Below are 15255 nucleotides of genomic sequence, written 5' to 3'. Positions count from 1 at the left end.
CTTGCGCAAACTTAGTTGCAACACTGTATGCGTGTTCGATGGGTGTTTTGAGATTGGAATGTATTTCTTTTTTTTTTTTGTGCAATCTCCCTTTACTTTGATCGATTCTTTCCATCAACATCCTCTACTTCCCTTTTTTTTTTTCACCCGTTTTGCTCACCTCATTCCTTTCTGTACACACACCAACACTTATGCTCATTCACATGTATCCTTTAGCAACCCAGCCGAGTGCTTTACGGGGAGCGTTAAATATTCGATATGTCCACACACCGTGAGAGTGCTCAAGCATTAGTCCGGCGCCTTAACGCCCCACACGTGTGCCTGCAGCCCACAATCCTTCACAATGCCACGGGAAGTGGCTTAAAGAGGGGTGATGTCCTTGTTGTGGGTGGTATGGCGGGAAGCGGCAAATCTCACTGGGCGAGTCGTGTTGCAGCTTCGCATCTCAGCAAAGGCGGTGCGGTGACCTTTTTATTCGCCCCTGGTGGCGCAGGTTTCAATATGCGGCGGTTCATGGAGCATCTGGAGGCCGTTTCAGGCGGGAGCACGCACCCAGGTACACCGGGTGGTTGGTGTGGAGTTGGAAACGGCAGTGACAACTTCGTGGTGGGAGACGAAATTGACAGAGTTGATGGCGTGAAGTCCGGCGAGGGGTGTTGCTTGAGGCCCTTAATCGACTTACAGTAGTGCACTGCATGGATGTGAATGATCTGGCAGTTTTTTGCATGCACGGCAGGGCAACTGCCGTAACAGAGTTGTGCGAGGCAGTTCCCCTTGTAGTTGTTGAGTGTTGTTATGGCAGAGGCGGCTACCTGCACCACTTTGAGCGTGCGGTGGGTCATCAGGTGCCGTTATGCCATTGGCTGTTTGGATGTCTGCAACGTCGTTGGCGTTGTGCTCTTATTCTCGTTGAAGAATGGGGCACCGCTTCCATTGATTGTGTAGACACCGCGACCTCCACGAGACATAGTCACACGAACACCCACATAGTCAGTGGGATGGATGAACTTAGTTATCTTGTGGAGCGCGAATCTGAAATTCTGCGCGCTGTGCAAGTGGATGCGGCTTCGTGGAATGATGCAAGAAGAGGATCAACCCTCAGTCTCGGAGGGCCCTGTGGAAAGTCACTAGGATCAGTTACTACGCCGTCAACTCCTGCTGTCGGAAGCACCAACACTGAATTGTGCTTTTCACTTAACGTGGGCAACGCCATTTCTTCCCCCTCGCTTCAGACTTCTCTCTCAGCCTGCGGGAACATATCACGGGGACAACCGGGAGGGTCGTTCAATTTCAACGGCACCTCGCGGTTTTATTATCTCTATATTCAAAGTGTTCCGGCAGACAGGTCACCTCCGTCGATGACACGGAGCAATGTGTTGGTTGGGCGCCTCCTCCAGTGGCGTAGGGATGAACTTTCCACAACTGATCCCAACATTGTTGGTTCTATAGAAGTTTTGTCTGAACAGCAGCGGCGGCAGAAGCGTGCAAAAGCTCCCCGTCTGCGTGGTGATGTGCTTTGTGGTGTTCAGCTATGAACTTGTAAGTTTGTTGGATACTGTTACGTGTGTGTATCTGAGGGTGGCTGCTGTTGCATTGCATGAATCCAAATTCTGTGTGATGCTCTCTCGGAAGTTGGTGCACATTGAGGTGTGTGGATCATGAAGGGAAAATGAAAGTGGAGAATAAAAAGCAAACGACAGCGTGTATTTTACCTTTTGCTCCGCGTGCTCAAACTCTGCCCTTAACATGTATGTGCTTGCTTTGTATTTACTCCTTTTCCCTTCATTTTGAGTCACCAAAGCCCCTTTCCGGCAGCACATTCCTTCCGTCTGTACATTCTACACATGGGTTACTTCGGTTCAGATGCTTGGAAGTTGCCTTTCATGTTGGGACCCCTTTTTCCCCTTTTCGGTTCCCACATTATTAACAGCTGCGCCACATTTAGTGAACTTCGGGATATTTTGTTCCTTCCCCACTCGTCGTCTTTTTCACACATCGCGCACCTTCGCTGTTCCCCATTTTTTTCCCCCCCTGCACGCCACGGCGTTAAAATGGACGTAACAATAGGTGGAAAAATTTCAGGTAGGGATTGGGAGGGGGAAATCGTCCACACACAGAAAAAAAAAGCTTTCAAATATACTATATACATAGTTGCATTTAATAATCGGACGATAGAACATTCATAAAACTGCAAAATAAATTTTGCGTGGAAGTAAAGGAAGGGAAAAACAAAATCCCAACCCCACAGACGTCTAAATCGGCAGCGACAGAAGCAAAACATTTAAGTATTGGGAGAAAAGGGATAGGTAAGCGAACTATCTCAGGTGCAGAGGCGTAAAAAAAGGGGGAAAAAAAAGAGTAACAGCAGTAATTTTCACAGATTTGTTTGTTTGTTTGTGTGTTTGTGTGTGTGTAAGCGAGAGAGAGAAAGATGAGCGGTGATGACGATGACGTGTTGGATCTGCTTTTGTCATCCGGTGGTGAAAACAGTGAAGTGGGTGAAGAAGGAGACCGGCCTCTAAACTTAAGTGTTGAAAATGATGACGAGACGGAGGTGGTTGGGATTGGTGACCGTGGTGCTGCTGCTAGTAGTGAAGCAGTCCAGACACCTACAGATGATGAGTTGCGTTTTATTCAGAACAAAGCGGATGCCAAAGAGTTTGGTCCCGAGGTGTACAAACGGTGGAAAAAACTGCAGCGTCGGCTGCACCGGGCACACGGAGGCGAAGATGATAGAAGAGGTAAACCAAGAAAAAGATCCAAGAGTAGGAGGAGCACGCACAAAACTAAGGAAGGGAAGCGTGGCAGTCGGAAGTCCAAACGCAATAGGGATGACATCGAACATCATTCTGCTGATGTTGAAGTCTATGAAGGATTTGACACTAAAGATGGTGTGCGACATTCCAGGGAGAAGCGCAGGCGGAAAAGTTCTCGTACCGATTATCGTTTAGTGGACGAGGGTATCGCTGACACAAACCAGACTTCATCCTCGGAGTTGTTGGATTCCTTTCAGCAGGATTACCGAAGCGGCGTGCTGGAGAATCGGACTCGCAAGGGCACCAAAAAGGGCACTCAGCTGAGTAGTACAACAACGAATGGTGCGCGGCCAAAAAAGCTGTCCGTGGAGGCGCAGCAGAATTTGTTGAACAAAAGGGCCGCTGCAGTGGTAGACGCGATGCGGAAAGCGCGGGTAGATGATAAGTGTGCTATGGCTGGGAACGAACCGCCGTTGCAACGTGTCCGCATCTGTGACCGTGTTGCTGCTTATGCCCACTGTCGTGTGCTTCAGCGGTATCTAATCGAAAACGGTATTTTGCAGGAGCTAAGTACATGGTTATACGACTTTGAACGGCGTGAGCTTGCGCCGTACGAACTCCGTACTGCCGCACTCGATATCTTGCTGAGTTTTCCCATCCAAGGTGAACTGGAGGGCACCGTACTCGCCAATGGTGATGAGATTATTGATGACTTCACCGGTATGACGCGCGATCACCTTTTTAATACAGACCTTGGGGCCGCTGTTAATAAAGTTAGGGAGGACAAAGATGAGATTCACGAAAACCGTGCTAAAGCTGTGCTACTTATGGGGCGCTTGAGCCGCGCCATGGCGGGTGGTGTTAGCCGTGCAGGTCGTCGTGGCTGGACCACCTCATCTGCCAGGTCTCCACACGATGCCGGGGATGAACTTTCGGGAAATAAAAAAGCACTTTCATGGAAGTGTCAAGGTGATCCTACTGTAGCTCCACCGTTTCATATTGTGCAGACGGCGACGGAGGTGTTTCAGCGGGCTTTGGCGCAACCAGATCCATTGGACCCTCTTTCGTACTTACGAACGCCTTCCTGGCGTCCCCCGAAACCAACCGCTACAAATGTAAGTCAATGAAATTAAAGTTTGGAGCTCGCAACGGTTTTATGACTTAACTTTAAGGAAGGAGAGGAGTCACCTCTTGATTGCATTCGCGTCTCTGTTCTATTTCTTTGTTTGAATGCCCCCCTCCGGTGCAGCTTGTGTCCTGGCAATTTAGCGCTTGTGCTCATTGAAAATATGTACTGCACTTGCTGTTAGCTTCTGTGGCACCTTGTGATCACGATTTAACACTTTTGTGCTTTCTAACACCTTGGCGGAAAGCACGTACTTTTTAAGTGGGAGAGAAAAGACATGCGGTTACAAACCAAGTGTGGAAAAAATATATGGACAGTATCTTGTTGCTGATATGCATTTGTATTTTCACACAAAACCACTTATGTATGCGCAGTTCGTGAGAGATAAAATGAATAGGTTGGGGAGGTATGGGCATGTGTACAGACAGGTGCGTGGGTGTATGCAAATTGAACCTTGCCCTGATGCATTTTGTAGGAATGGGGGAAGTGTGTGTATGGAGGAGGTGTGGAGAAAGGAAAAAAAAAAAGAAAGGAACATAGAAGACAAACGGAAAGGGGGGGGGAGTTCACTTTAATTTTTTATTTTGCCTCCTGGTGTGCAATATGTTCTTTACATTTTGTGCTTTCTCTTTTGTTCTATTTTATTTAAACCAAACGCTCCCTCCCCTTGGGGAAGCACACATTTGTGTGAAAATATATAAATTAATATATATATATATATAAGATCGTATCTATATTGCTTCTTGTTTTTGTGCAAATGTGTCTGGGATGGTTCTATATGTGTGAGTGAGGTGTTTTATTTGACGCTCGATTTTGTGTTGTTGTTCGTTCAAACTTATATCAAGGGTCAGAGAGGTAATTACACAGACGCACACACACAAAAAAAAAGGAAAAGGATAATTGTCATACGAAATCCGTTACGATAATGAAGATATCATTTATTGGATGTGGTAACATGGGCGAATGCATCTTAGGTGGACTTATTCAAAGCAAACAGTACCCACCCGAGTCTATCCGCGTTTTTAACCGTACAAAAGCTACTGTGGATCGGCTTTGCGAGCGTTATGGTGTGGGAGGAGCCCAAAGCGCTACTGATGCTGCCGCGTACGCCGATGTGATAATCATCGGCGTCAAACCAAAAGTTGTCTGTGAATTACTTGCAAGTATTCAGTCGAGTGTAACGGCAAATAAAATTATTGTATCGGTCGCTGCTGCAATTTCTATCGCCTCGATGGAAAAGGCACTCGGGTCGGAGGCACGCAAAATTGTGCGTACTATGCCAAACCTTCCCACACGTGTCGGTGCCGGTGTGACATCCATCACTTCCAACGCACACGTGACGGCTTCTGAAAAGGAAACAATATTTCAGCTCTTCCGCACCATTGGTATTGTTGTAGAGGTTTTAGAGTCACAAATTCCTGCCGTGAGCAGCGTCGCAGGTGCGTCACCGGCGTATGTGTTCATGTTTATGGAAGCAATGGCCGATGCGGCAGTTCATGGTGGTTTGCCTCGCGCACAAGCGTATGAATTAGCGGCTCAAGCGGTATTAGGATCTGCGATGATGCTTCAAAAGTCTGACATGTCTCCTGCACAATTGAAAGATATGGTTTGCTCACCTGGAGGAGTAACTATTGAGGCTGTACGGATACTTGAGAAGGGTGGAATGAGGTCTGCTGTTATTGAAGCAATGATTGCGTGTACCGATAAGTCAAAGGAACTTGAGAAGGGATTGAATTAAATGGTTACATGTTGTCAGTTATTTTTGTGTTATTACTATTATCATTATTATTTATTTATTTGTTTGTTTGTTTTGGCGGGTCGAACATTCGTACATGCGCTTGCGTCTGTGAATGACTGTGTGGCTCGAAACAGCGTGGGCTGCGCAAAAGGAAAAAAAAAAAGATGTGCCAATAATTCTCGTTGTTGCTTCTTCTTTATGCTTTCTAATCTCTCACAAATTCTCTGGGAGTTTATGTGTAGGAGCATCTTTTCCCCGAGATGTTCCCCTATTGAAATGTACCGAAACGCCTTTTATATGTCACTTTTATTAAAGTCATCCTCTTTTTTTTCCTTCTTCCTCCTTTTTTCCTTCGTTTCCTCGCTTGCTTGCTTGCTTCTTTTTTCTTTTTTTCTTTTTTGGTTTTCTTGTTTATGTGATTTGTCGCCTCTCCGTAACTGTTTCTTATTGGTGTTGACTGTCATTTATCCCGTTCCATCGACAAAAAAAAACACCACCAACAAATATATATATATATATATATATATATATATCAATAACGATTAAATACCAAAAGGGAAGTAATAACAAAAGGGATTCCTCTCCTCTGAAGGGTTTATATATATATATATATATATTTGTTTTGGAGGTATAGAGAGGATCACGAAAAAAAAAAACAAAGGGGAACTGAGGCAAATAAGAGGCCCAAGTAGGAAGCAACGGGAGCAAAAAAAAAAAAATAGCGAAAAGAGAAAAAAAAGAAGGGGAAATAAAGGGAGGTAAAGGAGGAACTCATTTTCTACCATTTGCATAAAGTCAAGGTGTCACTCCTTTCAAGCGCGTTGTGTACACGTAAAGAAGGTTGACATTTTTGACAGCAAAAAAAAAAGGAGGAAACAATAGGAGAGAGAGAGAGAGAAAACAACAACAGCTCGCTGCGACGAAGACAGCGTTTTCACATTAGGAAGAGAACAAAGGAGGAGGAAAAAAAAAACATTAAAATAAGGAAAGAGGAGAGGAACAACATTTGTCACGTTGTTTTCTTTTTTTTTTTTTACTTTGGAGATGAGTGAGCGGATTTTGCCGTCGACGTTGCGTGGAGTAACTGATGGGCAAAAGGAAGTTACCGCTTCTGTGGGTGAAAGGGTCCCGCTATTACCACGGAGATTTAGCGCACGACCGCAAGGCAATCAAGAGGCTCAAGAAAGAACTGCAGCGAAATGCGAGCAAGTGAGGTATGCAATTCAAGAGGTGATTGGCAGAGGAGCGTTTGGCGAAGTTTCATCTGCTGAGGTTGTGGGAACGAGAGATTTAGTCGCCATTAAAAGGGTTATTCATGACGGAAGGTTGCGGCAGAGGGAGTTGACATTAATGCGTGACCACCTCGGCCCAAATACGCAACAGGGAGGCGTGTCTTCATTAGATGTTGGAAATGGGGTGGGTGCTCACGCCACATCAGTAACTGGAAGCAATGGGGAGGAGGCAAATGGTACCACTGCAATTGATGGCTTAGAAAGTTGGAATATGCCAACGATTGTGCCGTACCACCCGTGCGTTGTGAAGCTTCTGGATCATTTCTTCGCTTCTGATCCCAGTGGGGTTCAGTACTTGTTTATGGTGATGGACTACATCCCTTTGGATGTGCGCCGATTACATCATATGTTTGTGAGGCAACGGGAACAACAAATGCCAATTATACTCGTGAAGGTAATAATGTTCCAGCTTGCCAGGGCTCTGGCATTTCTCCATGCACGTGGAATATGCCATCGCGATGTTAAACCCAACAATATACTCGTTGATCAGGAAACTGGCGTCGTGAAGCTATGTGACTTTGGTAGTGCCAAGAAGATGCAGGCTGTTGGAGGAGAGGGACCACGAGAAAAGAACGTTCCCTATATTTTTTCCCGGTATTACCGCGCTCCTGAACTTCTACTTGGTTCACAATATTACCATTTTCATGTAGACATGTGGGCCTTTGGGTGTGTCCTAGCGGAGCTTCTGTGCGGGAAGGTGTTGTTTAAGGGCAGTACCAGTACAATGGACCAATTAGTGGAGATAATTAAAGTACTTGGGAAACCATCTGAGCGGGAACTCTTCGCGCTCAATCCACAGAGTGCTGGAAGTGCATTAATACGGACATGGGGAGATTCGCACAACGCCTCACAGTTGTCACCAACTCCATCAGGCCCCCTGCCCTCTTCCAACTCAGCAAACGCAGATTATATGCAGCGACGTTCGGCACCCCGTGTAAAATCTTTACTGTGGGTGGAAGTACTACCACCCAATACTTCGCAGGCCGCCCTGTCACTTATTGAGCAACTTTTGCGCTACACGCCAGAGGAACGACTTACCTCCGCTGAGGTTTTAGAACACGTGTTTTTTGATGAACTCTTTTCGGATGATGCCCGCCTGCCTAACGGGGCGCCGCTTCCCGCAAGTATGTTTCAAGTGACGCGAGAAGAGGCGGAGATTTTACCACCGTGGCTGCTGGAGCGCATGGCGGCGGCGGAGGGAGTTGCAAAAGGCCGTGAGTTAAATCAAAGTGCGACGGCGCCGGAGAATGCGATATAATCTGCTGGGCGGATTTGTTGTTTTTTTTTTTTTTTATTTTCCCCTTTTTGTGGCATGTTTGCGTTTTGGTGTGGGGATGGAATGGGGTGGGTAATGTGCACATGCTGTGTTTGTTCCCCTCTATATATATATATATGTTTATGTGTGTTTATGCTTCTGTGAGGACTGAAAGAGGAAATGGTAATAATAATATTAATAGTAATAATAATGGCTGTGAAGAATATTCTTGGGAGGATGAAAGAAAAGGGGAAAATAAAACACAAAAGTGAGTAATTAACACAATGAGATGGTCGTACATATGTCAGTTTTTTTAGCGTGTTGAGGGTGTTGCGTCCATAAAAAGTGTTTCGTTTCTTTTGGTCATTTTAACTCTTAGCGCAATGGCGTGTGATAGTTTTGCAGATTCCTTCTTTTTTTTTCTTCTATTTTTGTTACGTAAACGAGAGACATTTCTCTTCAGCACGGCGATTCATTTCTGCTAAGTTTATGTGCGTATGTACTTATGGGTGCAAAGCAAGAGAAGATATATGTGGCAGCCCCTTCCGTTTCTTTTTTTTTTTCTTATTGTTGTTGTTGTTGGGGGTGCAAAGGACTTCGTTTGGAAGGAGGGAAAAAAAAAAGGCTTGAGCAGATTTTCGTTTTTTTTCTTTTTTAATTTTTTGTGTTTCATCTTCACGTTGATTATAACGTCACACATATTTACGCATTTGTATTTTTGCGTGTATATATATATATATTTATACATACATATATGTACTTATATATTTATGTTTACGTGCATGCATGCTTGTGCGAGTGCGCGAGTCACTCGACTGCATCGTAATGGAAGAAACAAAAAGTGTAAAAAGCAAAAAGAAAAAGAAAACGAGGGGAGTAAAGGGATTTTATATTGAGGGCGAGGAATCCAATGAGTGTAATTAACATTGAAATAATGTTCCTTTTCATCTTTTTTTTTTTTACTTTATGTCTCTCGTTGTACATCTTTTTTTTTTGTATTTGGAGAGAGGAGTGTTTTTTTACTTTTACTTTTTGTTTTTTTGATTTGTTATCACCTTTCCTCGCCTAGTTGGAGCTCCCTCCTTTTTACTTATACTTCCTTTCTTCCGCAATATATATATATATATTTATTTATTTATTTACTTTACCAACATATTTACATGTTCAAAAAAAAATATATATATAAATAAATATGTGTTTTTTTTTTTGCTGTTGTTATTTTTTACTTTTTCACCTTTTCACCTTGTTAGATTGACGATTATGTCGTTGTTGTTGTTGTTTTATACCTTTTGAACGCTTCTCATGTTTTTCCCCTTTTTTTCTTTTTTTTTTTATATGTTCGTGTGTTTGTGTTTGATTTCAGTAATTTCTTTTCAAAACCACTTTCAGCAAAACAAAACCAAATGAAACAAAATAATAAATAATTTAAAAAAAAAAAGAATACCATCACTACCACTGTGCAGTTGCCGCTACCGCCATCCCTTTTCCATTAAATTAAAGAGGGGGGGGAGAAAAAAAAAAAAGAAGAAACTAACAAAAAGTTCATAAAGCAAAAAAATATTTATATATTTATATATTTATATATTAATGGTGTTAAGGCGAACCCAAATCATCATTTAAATTTATTTATCACTACTACCGTCATCTTTTTTTTCTTTTTTAAAAATTAATTGTTATTCCCTCAACCCCTTTTGTTTCTTTTTTTTTTTCGTGTGATTAATTTGTGTTCGTGTGTTTTTACACATGTATACATGTCTGCCGGTGGTTTCACCTTTGGTTTTTCATTCGACTTTTTTTTTTTAAAAAAAAAACAATTGTGTTTTCTGGTTTTCGGTTGATGTTGATGTTGATGTTGTTGTTATTTTTTTTTTCCCCTCCCCCTTTTTGTGCCTATTTAATAAAAAAAAAATAATTTAAGAAATTAAATAAAAAAGAAAAAAAAACCTATCCTCATTCCCGTCATATGTTTATTAATCGTTGTATATGTATCATGAGTGTCATGTGTTTGTATGTTAATGTCACAAAAGTTGTATGTAAAATAGGTAAATTTAGTATCCATTATGCAAAAAAAGGATTTTTGTACAGTAGTTAAATGTTTTGTTTTATTTTTATTTCACGGATGGGGTTATGTTGTTTTTGATGTTATTTCAATAGAGAAAGAAAAATATACATAAATATAAACACACATATAAAAATATAAAAATATAAAAATCTAAATAATATATATATATATAAGAAGTGGACGAGGGGGAAAAAAAAGGAAATGTTATGATTGTGTATTATAATGTTATTTTTTTCCCCCTCTTTTCTTCATTTCATCGTGTCGTTATGATTCGTCTCTCTTTTTTTTTTTTTGTCTTTGTCTTTTGATGAGTTGACTGCAGAAACGAGGAATGCGAAATTGCGTGCTTTTTTTTTATTTTTATTGCTTTGTTAGGGGGAGGGAGGAGGTGCAGCGTCACACTCCGATAATAATAATAATAATATTGATTATGGTTTGTTACTTTTATATTGTTAATAAGAAATATAATATGAAAAACAATATATATATATATATATATTAAACAAATATCACAAACATATACGTACAAATGAATGCAAAGGGGGGGGAGGGGAGGAAATACCGAAAGAGGAAAAGAACTAAAATAGTTTTTAAAAAGTAAGTAAAGGAATTCAACGGGAGGGAATGAGGGAGGGAGGGAGAGACAGTTTTGAAGAGGGAAAATGTTAAGAAGATGAAAATGGTGAATGGCGTCCATTCCTCGCATTATATATGAGAAGTTGCGTCTTTCCCTTTTTTTAAAAATTAAAATTTTTTTTTTCTCTTTTAGTTTTTTTTTTTGTTTTTATTTACCCCCTTCCGTTCGGTCCTCTTTTGATTGTTTGTTTTATCCTTCCCAATTGCTGTTGCTTCTGATTTCGAATATTTGCCTTGATTGTCTTTCTTTTTGTTTTCTGTTATAGTAAACAGTTTTTTTTTTGTTTTTAATTATTAATTGGCGGTTTCTTGTTTATTTTTATCCCTTAAATGCTGCTGGAGGTGTTGCTTTGATGGGAAAGAGAATGAAGTAAGAGGTGTTTAGCGTGATATATACTCAATGATATTACATCTACCTTTGTTGTTTTTTCTTTTAATTTTTCAGTTTTCAGTTTTTTAGTTTTTAGTTTTCATCTTTTTTTTTCTTCTGATTTTTTTTTTTAAAAAGGGGGTTTTACTTTTATTATTTAGGAATGGGAAGAGGGAAATGAGGAGTGCATATGATTGTAATTATATTATTAACATTACGGAGTGGAATTCAACTCCTTCTAATGTTCATATCGTGCCTTACGTTTATGAATATGAATTGAGAAAATGGTTGTTTGTATTATAAATTTCCCATGCTGCTTCTTTTACCCTTCATCTTCTTTTTTTTTTCTTGTTGTTGTTGTTGTTGTTGTTGTTGTTGTTCATTTAATTTTTTGTTGCTACTATACGTGACATGTGATGTCCGTGTCCTTGAGAAAATGAGTGCGTGTTGCATTGCGTGTTTTTTTTCCCCCCCTTCTTGTTTGTGTGTTTGTGTGTTTGGTGCAGGGGGCGGGGAGTTAATGTCGGCAAAAGAAAAAAAAAAGATGAAAGATATGTACCGAATAGGAAATATTTTAGGAATACAAAATGATGGCGAGATTAAAGGAAGGAAAGTACACGTGTGAAGTTTTACCCCTCCTTGACTCACCGGTATTACTGAGCAATTTAAAAAAAAAAAAATGAATTTTGCGGCCCTAAAACGCTATATGATGCGTATTAGTCGGTGTGATTTGTTTGTTTGTTTTTTCCTTTTCCGCCATTTTTGCCTGTAAAATATTTCATATTGCTCTTTTAGGTATTTTTATTTTTCAACTCCTGTTCCTGTTCCTGTTCCTGTTCTTGTTGCTTTTGTTTTGTTTTTATTTTTATTTGTTCCCCGTCCCTCACCGTAATGTTTACCAACTTTATTTTCGCTGAGGATCAGTGAAAATGTTATTTTACCGTATGGTTTCCTTTCTTTCTTCACGTGCTGATTATCATATGGTGATGAAAAAAAAAAAAAGAAAAGGCGAAGACAAAAAGTGAGAGTAAAGAGGCGAGGCGAAACAAACTGGACAGAGTAGCTGGTAAACAAAAAAAAAAACAGAAAAGCAAGGAAGAGAATATCCAGAATTTTCTTTTTTTTTTTTGTTAAAAAAAAAGAAGAGAGGAAGAGAGAGAGAGAGGATGGAAATATATATATATATATATATAGGTTTCCCCACTATTGCTCACACAAAAAGGCTGCGATGAAAAAGGTTTGTCTGTACGTGTGGAAAAAGGGGGATGATACGTATGTGCGTTGTATTGCAATTTATTTGATGTCTTTTTTCTAAGCAGTTCTTCAATTTGAAAAAAAAAAGATACTTTCCCCCTTATTTCTCCTGTTGCTACTGCAATTTCATCTCAAAACAAACAAAAATAAACAACGAAAAAAAAAAAAGACATTATCACGAAGGAAAGGAAAGGAAGTCATTTGTTACGGGCAGTAAAATATAAATAGGGGAAGAGCATTAAAAGTATAATGAGGCAGTTAGGAAGTGCAGTTTTAGCATGTAGAAACTTCAATACGCCCCTTAAATCACTTCGTAGCATAACGTTACCCACCACATCATCACTGAAGCGACTGTTGCGCAGAAGTCAGTTGGGTGCCAACTGTTCGACTAACCGCATGTGTTTTGCGACTACTACAACTGTAATGATGTTAAACAAGTTTGGATTGAAATCTAGTGGGGATGAAAGTGCCAGTGACGGATATAACGGGATATATCGCATGGAAAGCGGCTCGAACAAAAGTGGGCAGCATGCATTAGAAAGTGTTGAGGAGGATTTGAATTCGCTAAAGAGGCGTGTTCAGCAGCGATACAGCGATGAATTACGGTTCCTTTCCCATGACAGCAACCGCCAGCCGATGGTGATTGTCCTTGGGAACCACAGCGCGGGAAAGTCTACGATGATTAATCGTTTATTAGGTATCGAACTGCAGCGATCGGGCGTATCTCCAACGGATGACGGCTTTACGGTTATTCAGAGTGGTGAAGACGATATAACCGAGGATGGACCGACTGCTGTAAGTGATCCACGATATAGTTTTCAAGAGTTGCGCAAATTTGGCATCCACTTTGTCAACAAGTTCAAGGTAAAGACGCGCAAATTGCCGGCAACGTCTCTATTACCACCCGGTCTCATGATTGTCGACACGCCGGACATGATTGACACTCCTATTCATTTGAATGATCGGACATCAGTTGAGGGTCAGCTCAGGGGGTATGATCTGTTCGCTGTGACACGTTGGTTTGCTTCACGGTGTGACTTGATTATTTTGATGTTTGACCCCGCTAACCCCGGTACTACAGGTGAAACATTAGATGTTCTCACCAAATCCCTAGCTGGGGTGGAGCATAAGCTGCTTATCGTTTTAAACAAATCAGATATGTATGACAAGGCAGCGGATTTTGCTCGTGTGTATGGCGTCCTTTGCTGGAACCTAAGCAAAGTTTTACAAATGAAGGACATTCCACACATATACACTACCTATTTTCTTCCCCGTGGTGATGAATTTGACGACACGCGGGACGCAGCAGGTTTTGCTGCCTTCAACAAGAGTTCCTCAACCGAGGAAACGGCTGTTGGAGGGAGGAAAACAGCATCGGGATCACCACAAAAGGAGTCAACGTCGATTATTGCCCGAGATGAGCTTCTTCGACAGAGAAGTGAAGTGGTCAGTGAAATTCTTCAAGCACCACTGCGTCGCTACGACAATCTTATCACGGAGTTGGAGGAAGGGGTGAAACGAGTACTTCTTGCCGGTCGTGTTTGCACTGAAATTGTATCAACATACCGGAAGATGAAGGTTGTTGCCACTTTGGCACCACCTGCGATTTTTTGCGTCTCCGGACTTCTGCTTGCGGTTGGCGGTTTCACGGAAGTTGCAGCCTTACTTGCCTCCGCTACCGCGATCGCCGCCGTGTTTGCCGCTTTGAAGACGCGCAAGTCATTGGTTGACTTTGAAAATGATGTGCTGACGAACATTGACGTCATATTTGACCGTTTGTATGTCAGGCATGAGAAGACAATGGATACTCAACTTCGTTGGAAAGATACTGTGAAACCCGAAATTTTGGAATTTTTGAATTCTTCATCCGTCGCAGGGCGGCAAGGCATTGCTTCACTACCAACACTTAGTAAAAAATCACAGGACAGCATTATATCGATTCTCAAGAACGACATTCCTCAGTTGAGGGTTCGTGTTGCCAATTACAAGGTGAAAAATTTTCTGCGAGCTGGTGAACGGCAACCGCTGAGTGATGAGGCGAGGGTCAAATAAAAATGTAGGAAGCAAATTTACGTGGGGCGCTGGTTCTTTTGCTCTTACCGCGGACTATCATGTTTAGGTTGCCGAGCATGCTGAGGCAATAATTGTTGTTTGCGTTCACCGTCTTTCCATCATACACGGGCAGTTTCAGCAGTTACGTTCGGGAACATATCAGTTGTTTCCTTGAATTACATCTTGGAGTCATCGCTGCTCGCTTTTGTAGGGGGTTGTTAGCACTTCACATTTGGGAAGTGAAAAATAAAACCTACAAACTGGAAGAGTCCAAATTTTATGGAGGTGTAATGTGCTTCTGTTAGGGATACTTGCTGTCATGTGCTTTCCCTCCTGTCTCCAACGCCAATCGGGTCGCGTGCACCTTACCGCTAAAAGGAGGCGTCCCTCTGTTTGTTGTACTGCAGAGGTGTGTGTGGGGTTCTTCATATTATTATTATTATTTTTTTTTGGGGGGGGGGCTCGTTTTAACGTCTACATCATACACGCACGGTGCGGTAGCGATTCCTCATGACGCAGAGAAAAAAAAATAATAATAATAATAAGAATACCCTGAGGGTGCCGAGCCACTTTGCTGCGTCATGTGGAGGGTTTCGGCGTATCAGTTGGTTTAAGGGCGTACGTTAACTTCCCGCAGGCACTTTGTTTCCTTATCCTTCTTGTATACTTTTTTTTGTTTTCCATCGTCCCAACGCGTTGGCGTCGTTCTGTTGA

General features: G+C 41.8%; 10 protein-coding genes across 10 annotated transcripts; 8 read left to right on the top strand and 2 right to left on the bottom strand.

The window, feature by feature from the left end:
• Positions 1 to 258: 258 nt before the first annotated feature.
• Positions 259 to 1535, top strand: TbgDal_VII2750 (hypothetical protein, conserved; the record flags this gene model as incomplete). The annotated part of the gene is made up of 2 exons (XM_011776296.1): positions 259 to 596; positions 635 to 1535. 2 exons carry the CDS (start codon positions 259 to 261, stop codon positions 1533 to 1535), a joined length of 1239 nt encoding a protein of 412 aa, XP_011774598.1.
• Positions 1536 to 1849: 314 nt separating this feature from the next.
• TbgDal_VII2740 (hypothetical protein, unlikely) lies at positions 1850 to 2281 on the bottom strand (the record flags this gene model as incomplete). The annotated part of the gene is made up of 1 exon (XM_011776295.1): positions 1850 to 2281. The coding sequence occupies one exon, from the start codon at positions 2279 to 2281 to the stop codon at positions 1850 to 1852; it is 432 nt and encodes a 143-aa protein (XP_011774597.1).
• A 150-nt stretch (positions 2282 to 2431) lies between these two features.
• Positions 2432 to 3883, top strand: TbgDal_VII2730 (hypothetical protein, conserved; the record flags this gene model as incomplete). Its single annotated transcript, XM_011776294.1, has 1 exon — positions 2432 to 3883. One exon carries the CDS (start codon positions 2432 to 2434, stop codon positions 3881 to 3883), a length of 1452 nt encoding a protein of 483 aa, XP_011774596.1.
• A 924-nt stretch (positions 3884 to 4807) lies between these two features.
• On the top strand, positions 4808 to 5620 carry TbgDal_VII2720 (pyrroline-5-carboxylate reductase, putative; the record flags this gene model as incomplete). The annotated part of the gene is made up of 1 exon (XM_011776293.1): positions 4808 to 5620. One exon carries the CDS (start codon positions 4808 to 4810, stop codon positions 5618 to 5620), a length of 813 nt encoding a protein of 270 aa, XP_011774595.1.
• On the top strand, positions 5621 to 6166 carry TbgDal_VII2710 (T. brucei spp.-specific protein; the record flags this gene model as incomplete). Its single annotated transcript, XM_011776292.1, has 1 exon — positions 5621 to 6166. The coding sequence occupies one exon, from the start codon at positions 5621 to 5623 to the stop codon at positions 6164 to 6166; it is 546 nt and encodes a 181-aa protein (XP_011774594.1).
• A 498-nt stretch (positions 6167 to 6664) lies between these two features.
• TbgDal_VII2700 (glycogen synthase kinase-3 alpha, putative) lies at positions 6665 to 8170 on the top strand (the record flags this gene model as incomplete). Its single annotated transcript, XM_011776291.1, has 1 exon — positions 6665 to 8170. The coding sequence occupies one exon, from the start codon at positions 6665 to 6667 to the stop codon at positions 8168 to 8170; it is 1506 nt and encodes a 501-aa protein (XP_011774593.1).
• A 494-nt stretch (positions 8171 to 8664) lies between these two features.
• Positions 8665 to 9063, top strand: TbgDal_VII2690 (hypothetical protein, unlikely; the record flags this gene model as incomplete). Its single annotated transcript, XM_011776290.1, has 1 exon — positions 8665 to 9063. The coding sequence occupies one exon, from the start codon at positions 8665 to 8667 to the stop codon at positions 9061 to 9063; it is 399 nt and encodes a 132-aa protein (XP_011774592.1).
• Positions 9064 to 10482: 1419 nt separating this feature from the next.
• On the bottom strand, positions 10483 to 10935 carry TbgDal_VII2688 (hypothetical protein, unlikely; the record flags this gene model as incomplete). Its single annotated transcript, XM_011776289.1, has 1 exon — positions 10483 to 10935. The coding sequence occupies one exon, from the start codon at positions 10933 to 10935 to the stop codon at positions 10483 to 10485; it is 453 nt and encodes a 150-aa protein (XP_011774591.1).
• A 610-nt stretch (positions 10936 to 11545) lies between these two features.
• TbgDal_VII2684 (hypothetical protein, unlikely) lies at positions 11546 to 11860 on the top strand (the record flags this gene model as incomplete). The annotated part of the gene is made up of 1 exon (XM_011776288.1): positions 11546 to 11860. The coding sequence occupies one exon, from the start codon at positions 11546 to 11548 to the stop codon at positions 11858 to 11860; it is 315 nt and encodes a 104-aa protein (XP_011774590.1).
• Positions 11861 to 12738: 878 nt separating this feature from the next.
• Positions 12739 to 14541, top strand: TbgDal_VII2680 (hypothetical protein, conserved; the record flags this gene model as incomplete). Its single annotated transcript, XM_011776287.1, has 1 exon — positions 12739 to 14541. The coding sequence occupies one exon, from the start codon at positions 12739 to 12741 to the stop codon at positions 14539 to 14541; it is 1803 nt and encodes a 600-aa protein (XP_011774589.1).
• Positions 14542 to 15255: the final 714 nt, after the last annotated feature.

This window comes from Trypanosoma brucei, chromosome 7, assembly GCF_000210295.1.
Source record: "Trypanosoma brucei gambiense DAL972 chromosome 7, complete sequence".
NCBI classification, from domain to species: Eukaryota; Euglenozoa; class Kinetoplastea; order Trypanosomatida; family Trypanosomatidae; genus Trypanosoma; species Trypanosoma brucei.
Note: the sequence above shows the minus strand (reverse complement) of the source record. Positions and strands in the feature narration are given on the sequence as shown.